The sequence below is a fragment of the Indicator indicator genome, chromosome 4, assembly GCF_027791375.1.
Source record: "Indicator indicator isolate 239-I01 chromosome 4, UM_Iind_1.1, whole genome shotgun sequence".
Lineage (NCBI taxonomy): Eukaryota > Metazoa > Chordata > Aves > Piciformes > Indicatoridae > Indicator > Indicator indicator.
The window spans coordinates 8,280,788-8,303,647 of record NC_072013.1 but is presented as its reverse complement, the minus strand read 5'-3'; the positions used below and the strand labels follow the sequence as shown (position 1 = coordinate 8,303,647).

Sequence of the window (22,860 nt, the reverse complement as noted above, 5' to 3'; positions counted from 1 at the left end):
TCTCACATAAGTAGATAATGAAGTTCTTGCTCCTCTCATTGCCTTAACACCATGCTGCACATAAATATAAACTCTGATTTTGTTCTCTTACTAGTTTGAAAAAACTCTGGAGTTGTTCCATTAGAATCCAGTGGCATAGCAGTACACCAAATTAATTTTAGCTGCTTGAAGCATGTTTAAGCTCCCTTTCCTTGAACATACCAACACTGTTAAAGCTGGGGGGGGGGTGGGGGTTGGGGAGGAAAGGAAATCTTATAAAGATCCATGAAATCTTACTGAACTGGAAGAAAAGAGGGTCCACACCTATGACATCTGATGCTGGAGAACACAACACAATTATTGTTCTACTGTGGTATACTTAACACATCCAACTCATATTTGTAAAAATAATATTCTGAGTTCCTACTAACAGCTCTCATTTGAGAATTTCAAAGTGCTCTACAAATATGAGGTAAAGAAATCTTTTGCAGCTCCTAAAAGATCCTTCACATATTTCATTTCACGAAGCAGCACGCTGTCAGTTATAGCACCTATACAACTCAGAGCAAAATCTTGTGTAGTGGAGAACTGATTGATTTGATATATAACTGGAATTGTGAAGGGAAAACCTGTGACAGGTTTTAGTTCCAGCTAAACTGGAATTTAGCAAGGCTGCAGTGAACTTTACTTGAGCATGTGGCTGTGTCATTTCATGTGACTCCTTGTCAGAGACAGGTTTATTTCAGAAGTGTATTGAAAGGGTTGCCTGAAGTAAGTCCTTACCTTAGTGTTGTTTGGGGGGCTTAGGCAAAAAAAAACCAAACAAACCAACCCCAAACAAACAACAACAACAAAAAAAAACAACAACAAAGGAGGAGGCTTCTGCAAACCCCCAACCCAAAAAAAAAAAATTGCAGGTGTTTTCTTTTCTGGAAGTAGGCCATCTAACCAAAAATTCAAATGATATTTCACCTGGTGGTAACTTCTGTGAAAGGGATTGTGTACATTTCCAAAGGTCCCTAGTTTCTAAAGGTTTCTGACTCTGATGGCTGTTTTGACTGATTTCTGGATCCCACCTCCTGTCCACCACCTCCCCCAACATTTTGCTATGAATAGTGTGAGTAGCATCACTTTCAGGAGCCTGGAGGAGGTGACAGTACAATCTCTTCATATCTTTTTCATCACTCTGATTCGTGGAGGAGAAGGGAGAGGTTTGTGGCTCTGTGCTAGGCAGAAGCAGATGTATGATCTTGTGGAGCTGCGCGGTGCCTGCTGTTCTGTGATGCTCTGGGGCCCTGTGGGAAGGGCCCCGGATTGGGCACAAGGTGGAGGCGGGGAGGATGGAGTGGGGCTGGCTGTGTATCAGTGGATAGGATTGTAACCCTGGCTTGTGATTTCTCTCAGTGCTGGGATTTGCAAGGGTGCAAAACGCCTTGCCAACATCTTTTTTTCCCTGCTTTGTTATCAACTCGTTTTCCCCTGGGGAAAAAAAAAAAAGAAAAGAAAAATGGATTTGAACTAGGCATGCAGGAGGGTGAGGATGCTGACTTGACATATTTCCTTTGGGAAAACTGGCAAATTACAGCCTTTAGCAACAATGTTTTTTCTCAACTGAGTTCCTCTATTTGAGCCTTGAGATTTTGTTGCAGAATGCTTTCAGCCTCACCACTGAGCTATTGCTGCCATAGTTACTGAAAACTGCATTATGCTGTAGCAGCCGCCAGCCTCTGCATCAGCAGAAGTGTTTGGGGAAGAGGGGAGGAGAATTGCACAATAGGATCCCAGAGAGCTGACGACAAAACAGGCTGGAAAAAATGTGGATTTACAGATGGTTCATTTAGCATGCATCCTGCAAACTTTGTGGAGAGAAAAATGAGATGGAAAAAGAATCCAGCAGCATTGGTATAATATGAACATTTTCTCAGTAATTTGTGATTATCTTTAGTTCTAAGGTTGGTGTCTTTCTGCCATTGTAATTTTATTTGCTGTTTTTAAAGGTTTACATGGAGGAGGGGTTAACTGTCACCACTTCTTGCTGCATTTGGTACACCTGGAAATCTGCATGCATTTATCAAATTCTGTGCCGGGTTGCTTATTTTACATTCTGTTTGCTAGAGTATGCCAATCCTGTGTAACTAAGATTTTATGTATGCCTTGGTACCTACAGAAATGGAGCTGTTTGTCGTATATTTGTCCTGACGTTGTATTATTTCCTACTACAACTATATTGAGAGTAGATTGCTTATGTGGGAGGGCAGAAATACAAGCAACAGCAGAAATTGGTCAGTGAATCCTCTATCTCATGGTATTTGAAGTCTAATTTTAACATTACATCTGATTTAAGATTTTTCAGATTAATTCAGTGAGTGATCTCATCTACTTATTAAGAAATCTAGCTAAATGTTATGTTAACTGGGATAGGTATTTGCCTTTAGTTTGATTCAAAGATGTATTACATAAACTGTTCTTTAATTTGTGTGTGAGGTGATTTAGCTATGAAGTGTGTGTGAATCTGTTATTTTCTTTCTGGGCCAATGTCACATCATTTGTTAGTTTACTTTGCTGTATTACTTTTACAATCCAGCAAGAGTGTGCTGATGTGACTGACTTAACACTTTTGAAGGCAGAAAGGGAGTGTTTTTACTCCTATTCATGGTTTCAGCAGTTTCTGTGAGAGACACAGATGTATCCCAAACCAGCCAGTCATTTTGCTCTCACAGTCAGTAGTCTCAAAGACAGAGGGAAAACATCTTCTGGCAATACTCTTATGTAAGTAGTTCTGCATGAATTTGCATTATCTTTTCATTCTGCTTGAGAAAACCATCTTTACGGAACAACTGCATAACAAGGTGTTTGATGTTCAGCCCCTGTATTCAGACCTATTTTACTGCCTTGCCTGTTTTTTGTTTTGTGCTATTAAAAATTAGATGAAGCAGAAAGGCCCTGGAATAGCAGCAGGACTGCAATTTGTATCTTTCAACAACAGTCTTTTATTACAGAAATTTTAACCCTAGAGAGAGAGACTTGTATCAACTAGCTACAGCATCTGAACAAAAGCAGTAATAATAGTGCAATGGTTGCTGTGCTGTGGTTTTGCATTTTTTCCCCCCAAGGTTTAAAGTGAAGTATGGATATGCCTCTATACTCTGCCTTTTTGGAGTGTAGTCATAGTGTGGAGCTGTGATTAATAACATCAGTTTGGCCTGCATGGTGTTCTGCTCTGTGTGCAAACACACATGCCTGTTGGAAAGGATCTTGCAGTTTCATGTTAGTTCAGCAAAAAATCCATTACTGCACACATGTGGGAATACATGAGTGCTGCTGAGAACAGCAAACCACATTTGTCCATGTGCACTGTTTGCATTGCTCATTCTCTAATGCTTTATAATACGTGTGAGTGGGATGGTTTCAGCATTGTTGGGAAGGATGGGAAGAGCTTGTGACCCTCTCCCAGCTGTAAATAGGCATTACCTAACCACCTCTGCAAGCATTGTGAGGTCTTTGCATTGAAATGCAACACTGAGTTGTTTCACATACTTAAATGTTCTGGGGTTCATTTCAACAGTTTGAACTCTGATAGGTAAATTTTATGGAAAGGATGGCTGAGAGCTAAAAGTCATGATTAGGACACATTCAGAAAGAGGATTTTTATTTCATCTAACTTTAGTGAGCAGTAACTGAACAAGAGTTCTTAGCGTGTTGTTCTATCTTATTCTGCTTTCCAGCCTTATTGGCAATGATTTATTCAGTTTCCTCAGTCTCATACAGAATGGTGTTAATAATGAGAAATTAATAGAAATCAGCTCTTCTGATACTTTCTGATATTTGATAGTGCTAGTGGATCCTCATCATCCCTCTTGGATGAATGTACTTAGCTTCTTTTACATGTGTCTCAGACTAAGCGACTTGCTCAAGGTCATGCAATTGACTGATAACAAATATAGACTCACATCTTCCAGCTTTCATACCACCACGGAAAAAAGTTACCTGTTAGAAAAGCAGGTTAAAGACTACCCTGTCATCAGAATATGTACAGAGACTTCACATTTACAGTTGTTAAGGTTTATTAGATTTAGTGTAATCAGCAAGAGGCTTCAGCTGACAACAAGGTTCTGGTAAGTTTAGTACTTGGGCATCCAGAGTCAGACTTCACTCTGAAGACCTTGCAGTCCAAGTATGTGAAAACACAGAGGTCTTTCAGAGAGGTTTTTGTCTCAGATCAGTATTTTAACCTCCAGATTTATATGGCTGCTCCATTATATTTCCTTTGGAAAACATGGGAGAGAACCTGGAAGCCACATCTAGGGAAAGCCTCCCTCAGAGTAATTAAAAGAATGGGAGCTTTTCTTAAACAAGATCCTTCACCTTTAATACTGTATTTGAAAGGTGATTCTTCTTTAGGTAACCAGTCTGGTTTTAGTCTCTGAGTTTGTCCCCCAGCAGCTGGTGAGATTACAAATGCTGAAAGAGCTGGAGATTTGTAGTGGCCCTATGAATATTTTAGTGCTGCTATGAAGTATCAATTCAGACCTACTCCAGCTGAATGAGAAATGAGGCATCCCACTCCTGTTTCCTGGGGTCAACCAAAGTTTATGTGAAAGAATAAAATTGCAAATCACAAATTGTTGGTATCTTTGTAGTCGAGCCAAGGACAAATAGATCTGGGAGCTGCGTGCTCTTGTAATTTGTTCCTGTGGGTCCCAAACGGACACAAACCGTTTAGCAGATGACAGTAGCAAAATTTGACTGCTTGTGCCATGCCAGACAATCAAACAGAAGACATTATTTATCAGTTATTCTCACCATTTATTCCATAAATGCTAAAAACCAACTGAACTCCGTTTTCTTCAGGTGAGTAAAAGAGAGTCACAATAATATATAAAATATAAAAGCCTGAAGATTCTCAATGTAGTGAAGCTTTCCCACTGCTTCCTAAGAAAGTGAAATCTATGTTCCATGTAAAGGTACTCCAGAAGGCCTTGGCTGCTGATTTGTTGGGTTTTTTTTTTGTCTGCTTATCTAGCACACAGAATTAAAGTTGCTGCTGTAGAAATGATTGCTTTGAACACATGCTTATGGTTTGGCATAGAGATGTCAGCTCTTTTCATAGAGATGACCTTGCATTGCTCGTGGTTTTACAAACAACACAGTGTGTCCAAAGCATTCCCTTTTGAAATAATGTTTTTATTTTCTTTTGACCTTCAGGGTGTCCTTAGTGGTTTTATACCTTTTCTGTATTTAAAAGTGTAATAAATGCATCATAACAAATACATAATTTCCTTAATGAGTAAAATATATTAATTTTTTTCAAGTCTTAAGGATTTAGTTTTCTGAGGTTAAACATAACCATGTAGTGTTTAGAAACAAAACAGGCAAAGTTCATATATCACATTTATAACTTATGACATGAAGAACTTCTGATGATTATGTGTAGACAGGTAGAATACATATCCCCTTTCAGAGGATTAATGTATTTTGAATATTATCATGGATCACGTTAAATATAGGCAACATTGTGACTGTTACTCTTTCTGTCTAAAATTTTGGCATACAATCAGGAACCCAACATCTTGGGGAGCCTAAGGCAGGTTTTCACAGGTTAGTCACTGTTCTGATCACAGTTCTGCTACAAATATAGAAGCAAACTAATATAGTTGTGGCATCCATGTGTGATCAAATTCTTTCCTGCCAGAAACTGTCAGTGTAATCTCAGCAGTGCCTGCAGCTCTTTCTAGGTCGGAGATTTTTGCTCTGAAAACAGAAAGTGTTTGTCATTTCTGGAAAGCACTTTGAAGTACTTGGATGACAAATATCCTATATAGTGGTTATAAAATTTTATAACATATAAGCAACCCCCCTCCACAACTTCAGTTTTGGAAGATCTACAGTCAAATGAAGTGACAAAATTTTAAGAATTCTTTATGCTGTAGTATTTCTGGTGGTGGAATTTTCTGGTAAACCATAAGAGCTTTCATGTTTGCTGGCATTTATGATACTTATGATTGTAACTTGCTGTGACATGCATATACACAGCTACTTTACATCACAAGTGTCTGTCATAATGCATCCTTATTGGTCAAAAAACTATCTTGAATGCTGTCTGCTTTGCTTTAGTAAGATGACTTGTCTTATTACACATGTTTTGGTACTTGTTTCTGCTTTAAATTCACTGTCAACATTTCCAACAGCAGAGAAATAGATGCTGTGCATGAAGAATACAAGCAGAAACTGAGAGACCAGGAAGCTTTCCACAGGAAACAAATTCAACAACAGCAGCTCTACGTTGAGGATTTAAAGCAGCAGATCTTGAGAGGACAGATTAAGGCAGAACGGGAACTAGAAAATGACCAAGCACTAATCAACCAGCAGATCCAAGAAAGTGAGTACCTGCCTCTTCCTCTCTCTCACTTCCTTTCAATTATTTCATTCTTTTATCTTCTTGATGTTTTTGTCCTAGTTATGCTCTGTGTTATGGGTGGAACTTCTGTTATGGCTTATTACTAGTTTTCTTTTACCATTGCCTTTCCCTTGAGGACAGGTATTAAGCCTTGATTAACAGGACTAAAGCACCTCCTTCACAGTGCACCAGCAGCACTGTTTAATTAGCTCTGCAGGTCACTGCTGAGAAGGACAACACCAGTGTTCCACTGCCTGGTGGCACTGAGCCTCTTGCCTCCCAAGCTGCTCTCTGTCCTCCCTCCCTGCAGCTTTGTTCTGATCATGTCTGTGATGCAGCTCTGCCTTATTGCAGTGTAGACCCAGTCTGCTGTTGTGTTTTAAGTTACCTGTGCTTCATCCAATGAACTGTTACGAGAAACAGGAACTGAGGTGACTGGCAGTTCCTGCCATAAGCTTGCAGGAGAAACTGTTCTAAGATCAAGACACGACAGGAGCCAAGCAGCACTTCCAAGACAGCAATCTGTGTCACTTATGGTAGTCTCTACATCAATGTTTCATTGATGGTCTGTACTGTTAGAGGTGACATCATTTTCATCTGCTTTTAAAGAATTTCACTCATTGGGAAAAATAGGACCATGATGTAAGATCACATCTCAAATTGAATTTTCTGTGGTTACTATGTATGCTTTAAATAATGAAAACAAAGAAAACACATCTAAGGGGTAGGTGGGACACAGAAGTTCAGAGCTAAAATCTCAGACCCAGTTAAAGGAAAGAGAGTTTAACTGGCTTTTATGTAGTAAATATTTACACACACTTTTACAGTATGAAGAAAAACGTATGCAGATATTCTTCAGTAGAAACTGAAATGCAAAGAATTAAGACTAAAAATAAGATGTGGGGCTTATTTACCATAAAGACAGTAATTAATAGTACTGCATCCTCCGCTGCCAAATTTATTTTAAACCAAGACTGGATTAGAAGAAGAAACAGGAGTTACTTGTACTAAGTTCTACAGTATTATGCAAGAATACTAGATTGTCGTCATGCCAGGTCAGTTACTAGATTTCAAATGGCAAATAGCTGTGTCAGAAGGTGGAGCCACAGCATGTTTGGAAAAGTGTTTTTTACATGTCAGTGGCTCCTGGCTGCCAGAGGTGCTGTTTACATGCAGGCAAAAATATTTACTGAGATGTCTTGGTAGAGTTGGGCTGCCCCTTAACAAGTTTCAGACATACCTTTTTAATGGCTGAAATTGGCTGGTTATAGTGTTCTCTAGCTTGTCTTTTAATTAATTATTTGATACAGATTTCTTAATAAGCAAAGTATGCCTGTTACAAAGGCACCATTGTCACTTGGAAAGACAAAGTAATTGATTCCTAGAAGAAGAAAAATGAATGTTTGGAAGTTTTTCAGACCCAAACTTATGCACTCTGCTCTCTTTTTAGTTGTGCCAGCTACAATACCTTTATTTCAAAGCCCTGTAGACTTGTTCTCTGCTTCCATCTAGTTCTGATGGTTGTGTTCATGCAAAGCTTAGCGAAGCAAGTAGTTTTTGCTAGCCAAATACATTTCTTCACTTGGAAACCCACCAAAGTTCTCCATGTTTTCTGCACCCTCTGTGTCTTAGGTCCTGACAGAGGCAAGTTTGTGAGCAGATACTAATTAGTGTCCTAGAGCTTGCAGCTCTGTGACAGGGAAACACTTATCTGCCAAACATTGTGCTTGCTTAAAACATGCTAAAGAGGACAGATCTGGGAAAACAGACTTGTAAAACAGCTTTGTATGTGAAACTTTAAAATGTTATTAAGAAAAATGAACTAGAATAATGACTAAGATGCTGCTTTTTTATCTGTACAGTAACCATAGAATTAGAATTCCTACTTCTGTGCAAGTGCTGTGTGCCGAGTTGCCAACCAAAAGAGGACAGAGGACTCACTGTGGTAGGGATCACTAATGAAGTATGTTTCACAGGATCAGTACTCACCAAGCAAGTGATGCTGATAATGTCTATGCACAAATCATTTCTTACTTGAGGGAAACTTCCACAGACCAAAATTCTTCTCTTGCAGCTCAACCGTGCAGAGCTGTGAGTAGCCCTTCTTTATCATATCAGACTTACACCTCTTAATTCTTAGCCTTAGTAAAAGACTGCAGACTGAAGGTAAGACAAGCTTAAAAAAAAAAATTGCTGCTAGTAAGACAGAAGTACTTTACAAAGTTTTAGTCCTTTGAGAAATGCTCTACTTGTCAGGGAAAGGTAGGAGTTCATTAGCCAGAAGCTCATTAGTGTGTGCATGAAATTCACATTCACTCTTGTAGATCCTTTGTTAACTCTGCTGTCAGTGGACATACCGTCACTCCTTAAGTAACACATACTGCAGTTTAATGTGGGACATCAGAATAATTAAAGCAGAAGTAGTAACATATTTCACAGTAAAAAGCTAATCAGGTGGTACTTCACTCCTGTGAATATACACCCTGTCTGAAAAGCACTCGGGCCTTTTAATGCTTCCACTGTATTTTAACAACAAAACTAACGTGATGTTTGAGTGTAAGTTTTGAGAAGTTGAAATGTGTTCTACTTTTTGCTTACAAACAAGGTCTTAACAACCAGTCTCCTTAGCTGTATCAGGCCACCTTCTGCTTGTATCTTGCAGTTGTTACCCAAGTCCCTATCCCAGTGGAGAGGCCGTTGGTTATCAGTTAAATGCGGCAGTGATAATCGTTTCCCTAAATGGTTTGTCAAGGGTTGAGGCTGGGCTGGCCACTAAGCAATTGATAGATACTCTCCATGAACCCCTCTCCTGTCAGAAGGGAAAAGGTATGAGGGAGAGAGACTTACCAGTTGGAAAAAAACCTAAAACAGCTTTCATGAAACAGTAGCAATAAAAAGAAAAAATAATATTAATAAGAAAAGAATTAAATGTATGCGAACCCAATACTGAACTCCCTGATGGTAGTCATGCCACTTCTGATGCTGCAGGATGGGCACTGGAAAGTCTCAGATTGCATCCAGTGGGAGATGGGAATGGAATTCAGGTACTGGATTCAGAAACTCATTAACTGGGATCAAAGTCAGAAGAATAGAGTCCCCATCAGACATGAGCCACAGATGAAGAGGGATTAACCCTTGTGACCCCTTGACTTTATACTTAATATGGCATACAGGGAATGGAAATACCCTGTGGTGAGATTTGAACCACCTGTCCTGTCTACTCCTCCCTGCAAGTGCAACTTTTTCCTCCTTTTTTATGACCATTTCACTTACAGCACTCCAATGTGGTACCCTAGATTTAACAGTAAACGTGTTCTGCACAGGCACAGATATAAGAAAGAACCTTTCTGCACATATTGATCCTCGTTGGTAACTATAAACATTGAGCTTTATCACTTCTAAAACCAGACACGGCCTGCAAAAACATGCAGTTAACTTCAGAAAGTGCTGTCACTTAGAAGAGACTGAGCTGTAAAGTAAAATCACTGAGCAGAATTAGTTCTGTTCTAGCTCAAAGTCAGATGATACTTTGTCAAGACTCTGTCCTACGCGCATAGATATTCTGTTCTCAGATAAGCTCTCAAGGCTAACTAAATTAAGAAACAAGACAGCAAAGAACAATACTTTTCCTATGATTTTTCATTTATTTCAATTGTGTTTTGGTTTTATTCTTTTACAGACCATCAGTGGCTTATAAATGAGAATAAACGACTGGCTGCCCTTCAGCAGCAGCAGAGGGAGTTTGCAGTGCAAACAGAGTCCACGCTATATGCAGAGGCTGAGGTGCAGAGTGCCCTTGGGCTGGACACCTGCCCTTCCCTGCTACAGCAGAACAAGAAGAGACTGGTGCAGCTGGAGCTCTTGCGAAGACACTCCTTAAAAAAGGCAGAAAGAAACATAAGACGAAAAAAGGTCAAATTCCAGCTGGAAAGGATAGTCAAGAAGCAGAAGTTATTGGAAGCCAAGCAAAACCTTGAGCAGCTGGAAGCCAGCTGCTGTCTCAGTGAAGAATGCGTGAAACAATCTCATGTCCTAAATGAAAATACTGCTGTAGGATCCTCTTCAGATCACCAGTTGCAAGAGAGAAGAAGGTCACTGGGTTCAAGTACCTTGCAGCACAGGAAGCATTTGTGCTGTAACCTACATCTGGCCCAGGTGCCCAGGTAAATTAACATCTGCCAATTCCTCTGAACTTACAAAAGTAATTGAAATTAGAGGTATTTTCAGTGGGCACCTATAATCCAGAATGCCTTTCAATGTGTTGGAACAACCCCAAAACTTGCGAACACATTGAAGGTCATGCTGGAGCTGTTGGCCTTTTTTTCCTTGAATCTGTACGGTGCATTCCCTGCTTAGCTCTCTTTGACATGGTCTTTCTCTCTAGAGCCTTTCTGCACCTCTTTGTCAATGTTTTCCACAACTGCCTTAACTCTTGTTCTTACCTTGTTCAAACTGTTCGTAAGTACTAATTTTTGCACAGCTTTATATTTATAAGAGCCAGATCCTTCCTTCAGAATATTTGTGACATTGGGGTGAATCTGTATTGAACTTTTAGGTTGGTTGGCCTTTCTCAAGCTAAATAAACATCTCTATGTGATGCTAAAACACTGGGATGCCAGAGTGTCTATCAGAGCATGGTCTTAGAGGCAGGACATAGCTAACTCTGCTGAGTGGATTTCTGTGACTTAGAACTGTCCTTTTGTTTGCATCTATTTAAGCCTACAGAGACTAAATACTAAGCTATGCCACATAGCATCCAGCTGTTTTGTGTTGCAGAAATATTTTAGGATATCTAGGGGACTGACAGGTTTTTTTATATTCTTTGCTAAAAGATGCTTTTGAAAGGCATTAAGACTGTGTCTTCAAGTGTTTTTACCCTTAACTACAAGACATTAATGATGTGGAAGCATTGTTAAATATGGTCTTCAAACAATGACTTGGCTTTATTTCTTCCTTATTTCCACAGCTGCTTGTTGAAGAGAGAGACCGTCTCAAAGTCATCTACCTCACCAAATACTGATCAGTGCTGTAAAGGCAGTACAACAGGGAGATTGTCATCTGTAGAACATCTTTACAGAAGAGGTAAAGACACTTCTGGGAAAGATGACCTTAATGATGAAAAAGGGATCTCCTTTTCAGCCCAGAGGCAGCTAACTGAAAAACAAAAGGCATCTTCATTTGGAAATAAAGAAGGAGCAGAAAAAGACTCCAATGATTCAGCTATCATGGCTTATATCAGTAAAAACAATCCAAAAATTGGAAAGTTGGATGACAACCCAGGGCAAACTGGATCTCAAAATCAGACCTCTAAAGGCTCCTCTCCTGATATTTTTAAGGGAAAAGATGAACCTGAAACCTTCATTGCAGGGACAAGAATGACAAAAGCAAAGGTGCTAAGAGACTCGAGTCAGCCTGCAAGTAGCAATCTAGAACAAAACAGAGCTCAGGTATCCAATAAAAAGACTAGAATGGATATCAATGGAAAAGGCCACAGGTCTTTCCCAGAAGATTTTCCTCAAGAAATGAAGAAAACAGTCTTTGGAAACCCACCCTCAGTGCATCTAAACAAAACAGCTAAGAACTTGAAGGGAGAGTCACACTCAGCCTTGCCCAATGATGAGAAATCCTCAGTGGAGCAGCAAGAATTTCTGATGGTGGCAACATCAGTAGGAAGTCTCACTAAGATGAACACACAGGCACCACTCTTTTACATTGAAAAGAAGTGGCACAGTGCTGAGATGCTAAGTGCTGAGATGCTAAGTGCTGGATTGTCCAAACCAGCCACAGATGTGCTGGGGAACTGGCAAGAGGACGATGAAAATGAGATTTCTGATACTGACAGTTCCTATTCTGTAGATTCTCTCTCCTGTGCTTATGCAAAAGCTTTCACAGAGAAACCAAAGCAAGATTTTGACAGAAATAAGTGTCTTGCCAACCCAGAAGATTCCGAGAGTGATGACAGTCAAATGTCACAAGACTCTCTGGTAGAAAAGGAAAATAAAGCCAAGAAGCAAAATAAAACCCCATTTCACAAGTCAAAGGCCCACCTTGAGCCACCGAAGCTTTACAAAAGCAGAACTGTTCATCATGATTCCCCTTTGATGACATATATATCTCGTAGGGGACTGGGAAAGCCTGAAAGAAGCTTTTCTCTGGACAGCTTAGGTGATGGAGAAGAGATGCCAGCAGAAGATCCAATAGAAGAATCCAAATCTGATTCATCTGAAGAAATGCCAGCAGAGATTTTTTGGAAGTTACAAACTCCCAGATCATCAACTCTACAGACTGAGAAAGATCACGAGTCCAAGTCCTGTAACAGAAGTACAGAAGGGACAAATTATAATCTGAAGCTGAGTAGTTCCTTTTATTTGGACACTAAACCACAGCCTGCTTCCAGTAACCCTTGTAAGCAGTTGCTGAAGGGGGCAGAAGTCTCCTTTGTAGAACAAGAAAGATCTCCTGACAGAAGACTATGCTGTACAAGGGGAAATCCTTTGCTTGCTACAGATGCTTGGTCCTCCTGTGACACAAAGGTTGTTGTCGGCAGCCCCCATGTAACAGCACCTTCTTCCCATGAAAATTTTTCATTTCAAGAAGCTGATTTGTGCTCTTTGAGCAAACCAGAGCTTTGGGTGAAGAAAGATGATCTAAAGCAGTCAGCTGCTGAAGTTTCTTTTGTTTCTGGCTCAAAGCAGATACACAGCTTTACTCATTTATCACATCATATAAACAAAATCAACACTGTCTTCTCCTCTGACACATCAGAAGTACCTTTACCTGAAACAACAACTGCAAGCAGAGTTTCTGTGAGTGGGTCATTAAATAAGATCCTTAAGGGATGGACAAACTCTAATGAAAATTCTTCCTTGGAATCTCAGGATGTAATGTCCTCATTTGTTAGCTCAGTAGGACCAAGCTCCTCTTTTGTTCCTGTTTCAGCAAAGCCTGATTATTATGAACATTCAAGGTCCAATCATCCTGAACAAGAGCAACTCAGTGAATTACCTGCTTACAGGCCTACCAGTGAATGCACACAAACGTTCCACTGTTTGGAAAGTGCCTCCACTGCAGACTGCTCCTCAGTGGCATCTAGGAAGGAGGAACATTCTTTCTGCTCACCTCATCCAGAGCTGCCCAAAGATCACAATCTGAAAAAAACATCTTTTATTTCTGTGTTGCCTGTGCAAATTTTGGGGCAGAAAAATGGCTGTGCAGATGCAGATTTGGAAGGTGATTCCTTTAGAACTTTTGAAAAAGATGATGATGACTTCAGCAACCTGGTGACAAAATCAAGTATGACAGAATCAGGCAGTGGATGTGCATCTCTCAGAGTACCTGCTGCTGAATCTTCTACTGGACTTGCTTTTAATACGACCTCAACACAGGCATCTGCAGTAAAACAAGTCCAGTTTGGAAACCATGGGCAGCTTTTTCCAAGAAGGGAAATACCAGCATGCCGTGATGGAGGTTTCTTTCTCAGTGACTTAAACGAGAACTACTCACTAGTAAACAGTTACGAGCTTCAGACATTGGCTGGACAAGGAGCAGAATCAGCTTTTATAGAAGGTCTATCCAGGTCTGGGGAGAATAACTTGAAAACAATGCAAGAAACAGATTATAAGCAAATATCTGCAGAAGAAATAACAGCAGAGACAGATTTTTCCTCACAGAAGACAACGTATCGATGTAACCCTTTAGTCATTGCTCACAGCATGAGTTATGATCAGTCTGCAACACCAATAGAGATGGCTCAGAAAGAGATGAGCTGTATGGAAACTAGCACAGATAGCCTGGCAGAGATTGCACCAGAGGTGCCTTCATTCAGAGAACACGAACCAAAGGATGAAGACTTGTCTTCACTGAATCATTATGAATTCAAAAGCAAACCTGTTTCAAAAAGTTATTCCCATGAATGTGCTGCAGCAGACAGTCAGACAGGATGTTCATCCCAGCAAATTTCAGATGATTCTACATTATGCATTGGTAATGTAGGAGAAGAAAGCAGTGAGAGCAAAGAACATGATGCCTTGAATTCTCAGGCTATAGTTCAGAAAGACTTTTCATCCAAGTATGAAAGCTTAGTGGTAAACGAAGTGAGTTATCTTGTAGTGAATGTGAATGGAAAAGACACAGAGTCCTTCCCTGCTGCTGTCTGTGAGAGTGCAAATGATTTTCTCCCAGAATCCAACTCGACCATGTTTTACAAAGCTTCAGCTGAAGCTAATCTTTTTCAAAGTGCATCTGAGACTGAAAATCACAATAAACTATTGCAGCATGTCACAACAGTGAAGGGAGATCATGATGCTACATCTAATCTTACTGTGGAAGTCGGTGACACAGAGAGATGTTCCCATGTGAATTCTGTCTCTCTTGGCACAACATGCTCTTCAACAGGTCAGAAGAGCAGTACACATAAGAGAGCTGACATCTCTGTGGAATTTGATGCAACCATTCTGTTGGAAACAGAAACAGAGAACAAACTTCTACCTGAATCCAGAGAAGAGAAAGAAGCCTTGTTTGAAAGTGATTGCCCAGAGGATATCTCACTTGTCAAAGATGATGTACACTCAGAGTCAGGAAAAGTACCTGAGTACAACACAAATACATCAGATACTGTGTCTCAAGAGAATAATGAAGAATCCAAGATTTTAAGAAATCCAGAAACTGGTTCAGAAGAAATATTGCTTCCTTCTCAGAGAACAAAAGCAAACACTGATGAAGAAGTAACAAAATTAACCAGTAGTGCAGTCAGCTTAGGAAAAAATGCATTGGAAAGTAAATCCAGGCAAATTGACAAAGTCCAAAGTGTAACTGAAGACAGAAGCAGAGAGGATTTTAAAGGCATTAGTGTATCTCAGAATCCAAAGAAATCTATTGATACTGTAGCCTCTGAAGTTTGGTGTGAGTTTTATACAAATCTCTGCTTGACACGTGAGGAAGTGGAGAAGGGTGAACTGCAGGTAGCCTGCAGCGGGGCAGAACACACTCAGGAGTCAGAAGCACTCCTGCATTCTGGCAGCCGACATGAAACAAGCAGCTTTTGCCAAAAAGAAAAAAGTGAGAAAATGGAAGTGGGGTTTTATTCACCAGAGTTTTCTGTTGCTCCCCAAACCACTCCTTCAGCTGTGTGTTCCCACACCACAGATTCTATCCCTCAGAATACTTCAATCGCTCAGAATACTTCAGGCTGCCTTGATACTTGTGAGGGACTTTTACAAATGAGCAGAACCAAAGATGATGTGTTTAATACAGAGGACGTAGCTGCAACAATACTAATCACAAGTGGGCAAGTAAATTCTAGTACCTTAACTGAACCTTGTGTATCAAAGCCTTTGGGTCAGGAAGACAAGCTTAATGAACATGAAGTGACTGGGAGTGAAGAACAAATCATGACAAAGACTGAGGGGCTGACTATTACGAGGCAAGAACTTGTACACACAGATGAAAATGTTTTGTTTACTGAAGAGTCTCCAACTCTACATCAGATGTATTGTGACAGAGAGGACAAAGAGGAAATTTTAAATCAGTTTAAGATCCCTGAAAGATACCTGACAGCTTCTGGAATAGAAGACAATATACTGTTAGATGATTCAAGTTACTGTGATCCTACTGAAATGAGTGAAGATGGTGGCTCAGTGGACTCTCTTACAGATACAAGCAATGCAGTCATGAAAGATACTGATGCATGTGAATATTCAGTCGCCGATAGTACTGGTATTGACCAATACAGAACTGAACAAGAATGTAAAAATATCCACATTAAAGGGGACAGACATACGTATATGAGCTGTTCTGTGCAATACCCTGAGCTGGGCACTTCAGAAAACTTGAATGTAAGTAATGTTAGTAATAGACCTGACACTTGTGAATTGGATCCAGTAGGCTCCAGAGATGAGGAGGAGAAAGTGCATTTGATGGATCTAGGACAAGTGTCCAGAACAGACAAAGAAAAGCAGATGTTTGTAGAAAACTCAGAGAAGGTAGAAGTTATCATTTTACAAAACCTGAATGAATTATTCCCTGAAAACAGAGAGAGCTGCCAAATGACACACAGTGACAGAAGATTAAATGAAATCATAAGAGAAAGCCAGTGGCTGTCTACCAGCTTTTCTAGAAATAATGAAGATACCATCAAGCAACAAAGTCCAGCAGCCCCACTGAGGTCTATTGAAAAAAACCAAGAAGGTTCACTTAAGGGCTCCCCATGCCAGTCTGTAAATCATGTTTTATACCTTGGAGTAAGTGATGATCCCCACCTTGCTCAAGATGCTCCCACTGCACCGAAAGGACACACAAAACCAACTAACAGCAGTGCTGGGACTGGAGCTGTTCTGCCTTACTATGAAACACTAATGGAGAGTGAGGTCTGCACTAGTGCACCTGCTGCAGTCAACACAAATGGAGAAGAAAAACATCTTTCTGATAAAATGCAAAGTAAGAATGTGCCACTTGTGCAGACCAGGACCCCGGAGGATAGGCAGGACGAAGAATCCTTTTTATGTAGCACTGCACCTGATTACACTCTATCTGGGCACCTTGTCGATGAGAACAGCTCTTCCACTCCCCGCAGTGCAGGCCGTCCTGAGTCTGAAACTGTTGTACTTCAGCAGGGGGCCAAAGAAAGCTCATTTTCTGTGGAAAAATTGGATTCTTCTGAAGCTATCATTCAGAATGTTAGCAATGCTCATGAAGATCACCATGTGGGTTTAATGGTTAATAAGCTATCAAAAGATTGCTTTGATTCCATAGAAGATACAGCTCGAGAGGAAAAGGGTGCCACAGTGCCTTATTCACTGCTCTTGGATCACTCAAGCATGCTTTCTTCTTCAGAGAAAAAAGTGATGGAAGATATAGGAGTGGGGGAAATGTGTTCTTTACTAGAAATCTCTTCACAAAAATCATTTCACAGTAATAACAGTAGTCAGAGAGTACCTCACTCAGGGAATTTATCACAGCATGATGAGAAAGAGAAATTTTTAAGCACAAGCTATACTGCAACAAACAGTAAAAATGACAGTGCAGAGTTTCCTCGGGTAGGTGGATATCAATGTGAGCCCAGCAAAAATGAAGGACATGTGAGTTTGGAAGAGCTCTGCCTAGACCAACCGGGCAGCACTGTCTCTGAGAATGCTTCAGCCCTTTCAGAAGGATTGAACAAGTCTCCATGGAGAAATCCACATCATAGTAAAGAGTCTGTAAATTACAATAGGAACTTGGACACTTGTGAATGTTCGCCTGGTCTCCTGAATCATCCAGCATCATCGGCAGATGTTTTGATTGCCAGCAGTAGAGGCAAAAACAATGCTATTCTCTGTGAGGAAACAAAATACTTTGAAGGTGAATCAGCTGATTTAACTGTATCTGTAACTTTTCCTGATGTTTCTCAAAAAGGAGATAAAAAGAAAAATAATTCTGCAGTTGCAGAGACCATATATGGTCCGAATAATAAACTCCCTGAAAAAGCTGCAGAAATGGATCAAAAGGAGAAAATAATTCAAGGTTCTTTCCAGAACTGCAATGACATAAAAGAAAATAAGGAGTACTTGGAACACTGCAGGAATGCTTCTAGTGTGACCGTACCAGAATTGAGCTTGCTTACTTTTCAGAGCCAAGGACACACTGGCAGTAAAGAACCAAAGTCTCTTCCATCCTACTTTGCAGAAGATTCTCCAGCTCATACACTGTTTCAAAGCTCCAAGAACTTTGGTGCTTTTGACATTTCTTGTTTACTTGATGACTCAAAACCTCTAATATTTACTCAGCTTGAGGACTCACTTCAGGGCACTTGTTTGACTGAGCAAGCATCCTCCAGTTCTGCATCTGTGTGCTCTGTAAATGAAGGAGATTTTCCTCAAGCATTTGCAAGTGTCAATCACCCATCCTTAACACCATTTTCAGAACCTCCTTTAACTGCAGATATAGGCCATGGTGAAACTGGCAGGCACAGTTTTTCACACACAGGTATATTGGAACATTCTTCATTTGCTGTGTTGCAAATGCAAGACACTCAGTCTGATAAGGCCGTGGTATTTGATGAGCCAATATGTGCTTCGGGGAGTATTTTACTTTCTCTTGGCAAAGAAAATAGGCATTGTCCAGTATCAGACACAGACTCTACTTCATGTCAACATTCTGCTGTAGAGGGGGAACCTGCATACAGAAATAACGGTCAAAAATTCAGCAATATAAAAGCTGATCAGCAAAACTGGGTTAAATTTCCACCACTAGAAGCTTGCACAGAACACACAGAGAAAGTACTAAATGAGAATTCTTTGTTATTCCCATCATTACATTTTTGGGATACTGGAAGGGCAGCACTTGTTAAAGAGGGACAAAGGAGAAAAATAATGAACAGAAATGAGGAAGAACTGCATTCAAATACTGAAGCTGAACATTCTGCAGTAAGGACAGAGCAGGGCAAAGCAGTAAGTAGAGAACCTGTTCAAAAGCCAAGTAACATATCCTCAAATACTGCAAATGAATTAATAGGCTCAGAAGTTACAGTGGTAGAAAATCTGTGCCCAGGAGATGTTGATGTGGCTCCTGAACACACCTGCAATTCATTTAGTCGAACATATCCCACGTTCAGCAGAAGCACTGATCCCAGGCAGCTGTATCACACTGTCTTGGGCTTTGAAAAAAACCCTGCAGATCTGCAAGATAATTGTCAATTTGTGCCTATTGGTGAACAGGCAGAACGAGTGCCAGAAAGAACAAATGCAGATGGTGGAAAAGAGATTTGGCTTTGCAAAATTAATACAGGTTCAAGCACTGATAACCCTGCTGCCGCTAACACTTGTTCAACAACAGAAGAGTCTGTAATGAGGAGTAAGACTCTGAAATCAGAAAGAATAACGTTTTCTGTAATGAATAATGAAAGTACTTCTGTAAAGTTTTTACCGGAAAGCCATGATTTGTCTCCTCAAGAATCCAGATCAGTGCAATTCAGAAGCAAAAAATCATATTCTACTACACAGAATACAAAGACCTGTAAACAAAGTGAACACAGACCTTATTTACAAAGCCATAGACTATCAGCCCCAGCTATTGCTTTCTTCTCTGATACAGAAAATACTTTGGAAGCCTTGTCTAAGGCAGATCCTCCTTTGTTATGTTCTGCATCTAAATCACTACAAGATTTAAATATGAGTGTAGAGCCTCCATCACCAACTGAAGATGATCTTCATGGAACTGAAAGATTTTCAAAACGGGAATCACAGAACTTTCTGCAGGTTGACTCTAACCTAAGATTTCAGCAAAGAATGGCACAGATTATGAAGCTTGAAAACTATGATCCCAAAAATGTACAAAATCTTGCAGCAAGAACCCAAAGCAGTCAGTCCTTAAAAGACTCTACTACTCAGCCTCCATTGTCCTTACTGCACACAGCTCACAGTTCTGTGGGTATGAAAACAAATTCCCACTCCAAGAGTAGTTCTGTAGCTCAGTGTAGTGAAGGGAAAGTTGAAGAAGCTGGATACCAGCCAGAAACAGATTTAGTTTTGCAAGACAATAAAGATACAATGCATTTTAGTTCAAGTGATGTCAACCCATATATTCATCCATGGCAAAGAGAAGAATCTTGCAAGATTGGCTGGAAACAGTATGTGTTTGGAAGTGCAAGTGATGTCTCTTGCAATCAAATTCCTTTAAACCTGGAAAGCTGCAAAGTTATGAGATGTTCTAGTGTAGACAATGGATTGAATTCTCAAAATTCTCCTTTCCATTCTCATCTCAGTTCATATGCTACAGCAAAGGTTTTATCGAGCACTTTGAGCAGTATTGAAGGTCTTGAAGGATGGGACAATGCCAGACCAGACTTTCAATCTGCATGCTCAAATGACAGTACCAAGCAGCATGGCAATGTATCCAGTGAGACACTGAAAACTAATCCAGAAAATTATGCTGCTGGATTGGAGAATCCTTCTGTACAGCCTGGCAACTCCTCAGTGCAGGTTGATGAAATTGTACTCTTGTATCCTTCTGAGTCTGAAAGGCCTTCCAAAAAACTACCAGGGATTACTTGTGAGCAGGGAACACAAACCGCAACTACAGGAAGGTATAAAAGGCAGAGGAGACATCAGAGAAGCTATACAGATGTTTCTGCAAGAAACCAGGAAACAAACAGAGATTTATTTCATCAACCTTCTTCTTGGACAAGCATGCAGAACTTGTCCATGCATCTGTCACAGCTTCTTCAGAACACTTCTGAGCTGTTGGGAAACCTCTCTCAACAGAGTATCATGGATAATGAGCAGAATGCCAAAATCAACCAGAGAGGAACGGAGGATGTTAAGGCTACTAGGTCAGATAGCTGCACTCAGACTACAGCAGATGTAGGCACTCAGACTGAGATTTTGGAAGAACCTCAAAGCCAAGCAAAACAAGTGGAGGCAAAAATGGAAACTGAATCGAGGGCAGCTCAGGCAGTAAACGATTGGAAAGGAATGGATGCAGATGCAATAAGTAAGATTCCCAAAAGGAAAGAGCAAACACTCTCTCTTGAAGAAAGAACACGAGAACGAGCAGGGATGAGAGACCTGAGCAATGCTGACTTCCATGACAGTCTTGACAGCATTTTGGAAGACTCCTTTATGCGTCTGCCTCTCTTACCCAGAACATCTACTCCTATGCTGGATTTAAAAAAAAAATTATTAAACGCACAGCAGAATGTTGCTTTTGCAAGTACCAGAGTTTCATCTGTCACATCATCTTCACTGAATTCAGGGAAGGATGGTTCTTCATGTACTGTAGTTAGCAGCCCTACTAATAGCACCTCTCAATCTCCAACAGCATCTTATGCCCAGGATAAAAATATCAATGAACTGGAGGTTCCAGCAGAAAGAAAATGTTGTTACAAAGCCACTCTGCTAGTCGATAGGGCTTCTTCCCCTATTCTTACTCTTAGTGCTAGTCCCAGCAGCCAGACTGCTTTTAGCAAGTCTGCCTGCCCTGTTAATGAATCCTTTGGGTATTCCAGTGATGCTTCAAGTCCCCTTTGCTACCAGAGAAGACATAGGACAGGTCCACAGACCAGCAGACAGTCTCATGTGGACAATTTTTCACAGACAGAAACAGACACTGAATCTGGCACGTCTAGAGAACTTAAGGGCATAAGAAAGAAATCTGAAAGCTTCTCAGATAAGAAAGCAGCCAGAGAGGCTTTAGGACAGGAGGGATCGAAAGACTTGGAACAGCAGTGTAGACTCATGGCTGACACCCACACTACCATCTGTGCCAAACGACTGTGTCACTCCAGTAGCATGCTGGAGATGTCAGGCCACAGGGAGGTTGTAGCAGGTGATCTCAGATACCACAGCCCGCTGGCACGTTCGCTTCGTTGTATGTATGCCCTCAGGGCAGGAAGAGGTTCTTCAGCTGCAATTAGACATGGAAAATATGTTGGTAATCCTGATACTGCGCTGATTCATAACTACTCACCTCCAAATGCTGATTTACTTTGTGATCGAAAAATTACTGCCACTTCTTCAGCTAAGACAAATGCTGGTGCCTCCTCAGAATCTCTGGTAGAAGCATCCTCTCTACAACTTCATGATTTCTTCTGGAAAAATGAAAACAGCTGCCCTCCCCTGCTCTCTGATGGAAGCGATGTGCAAACTTCCTTCAAAGATGACAACACAGGTTCTGTCATGGAAAGTGAATGTGACACTGAAATTCCTCTCAACAGAAGTACTCCTTTTGCAAAGCCTTACAGACCTCGAAGCTACAGTCTCCGTGACTTACCCATACACAACAAATTCAGCAACTGGTGTGGTGTGAAGGGCAGCCCTTCTCCTTCCTTGCTCAGCTTGAGCGGCAGTGTGACCGATTTACAAAGTCAGGCAGAAAAGAAACCTAGAAGCACACAAGAAACAGAAATAGAAGGGAAGCCCCAGCTCTGTGACATCAGGAGCAGAGAGATCGAGAGGCTTCAGCGAGAGCGTGCTCAGATCATGTCTGGCATTCACCTGGATCTGCATCAGCAGCCCCTCACCGTGGAGCTGGCCGAAGCAAAGCTCAACTACGGCATTGGGGAAACGGATGCCCTGCTGAGGGTCCTTCAGAGTAGCACTGCAGATGACCCAGTGGCCATTCCAGTGAAGCAGCAGCTTTATGAAAGGTAAATTACTTTAAGTAGTGTTGCATTAATGATTTCATGCATGCTTCATGTGCACTTCATGCAGTGTGAGTAACGTTTGGTAATAAGCACTTTGCCACTTAGTCACTGAGTGAACTACAAGTGAAGACAGAGAATATTAAGCTAATCTTGTATACAGTTCAGTGAGGCATTTAAGACAAAGTTTTGGTTTTACTTCAAGAAAGCAGAGAAAAGTACAAGCTTCAGTGAAATTCACTTCTAGCGTCACCCCACTGTTATAATTTCAAGCAGCTATGAGGGTGGTTGTGTACCCAGTGATTGCAAGAGTACCTTTCATTAATTTATTGTAGTGCAAAAACACCTGATAGATACGGTTCATGGGACT

At 40.7% G+C, this 22,860-nt stretch overlaps 1 protein-coding gene across 1 annotated transcript in view; it reads left to right on the top strand.

The window, feature by feature from the left end:
- The window catches only part of STARD9 (StAR related lipid transfer domain containing 9), a gene marked incomplete at its 5' end in the record, with an annotated part of 99,855 nt that overhangs the window by 65,779 nt on the left and 11,216 nt on the right, over window positions 1–22,860 (top strand). Inside the window, 3 exon segments of the mRNA XM_054400225.1 lie at window positions 6,168–6,358; window positions 10,056–10,539; window positions 11,343–22,496. Coding sequence (XP_054256200.1) covers window positions 6,168–6,358; window positions 10,056–10,539; window positions 11,343–22,496 — 11,829 coding nt within the window.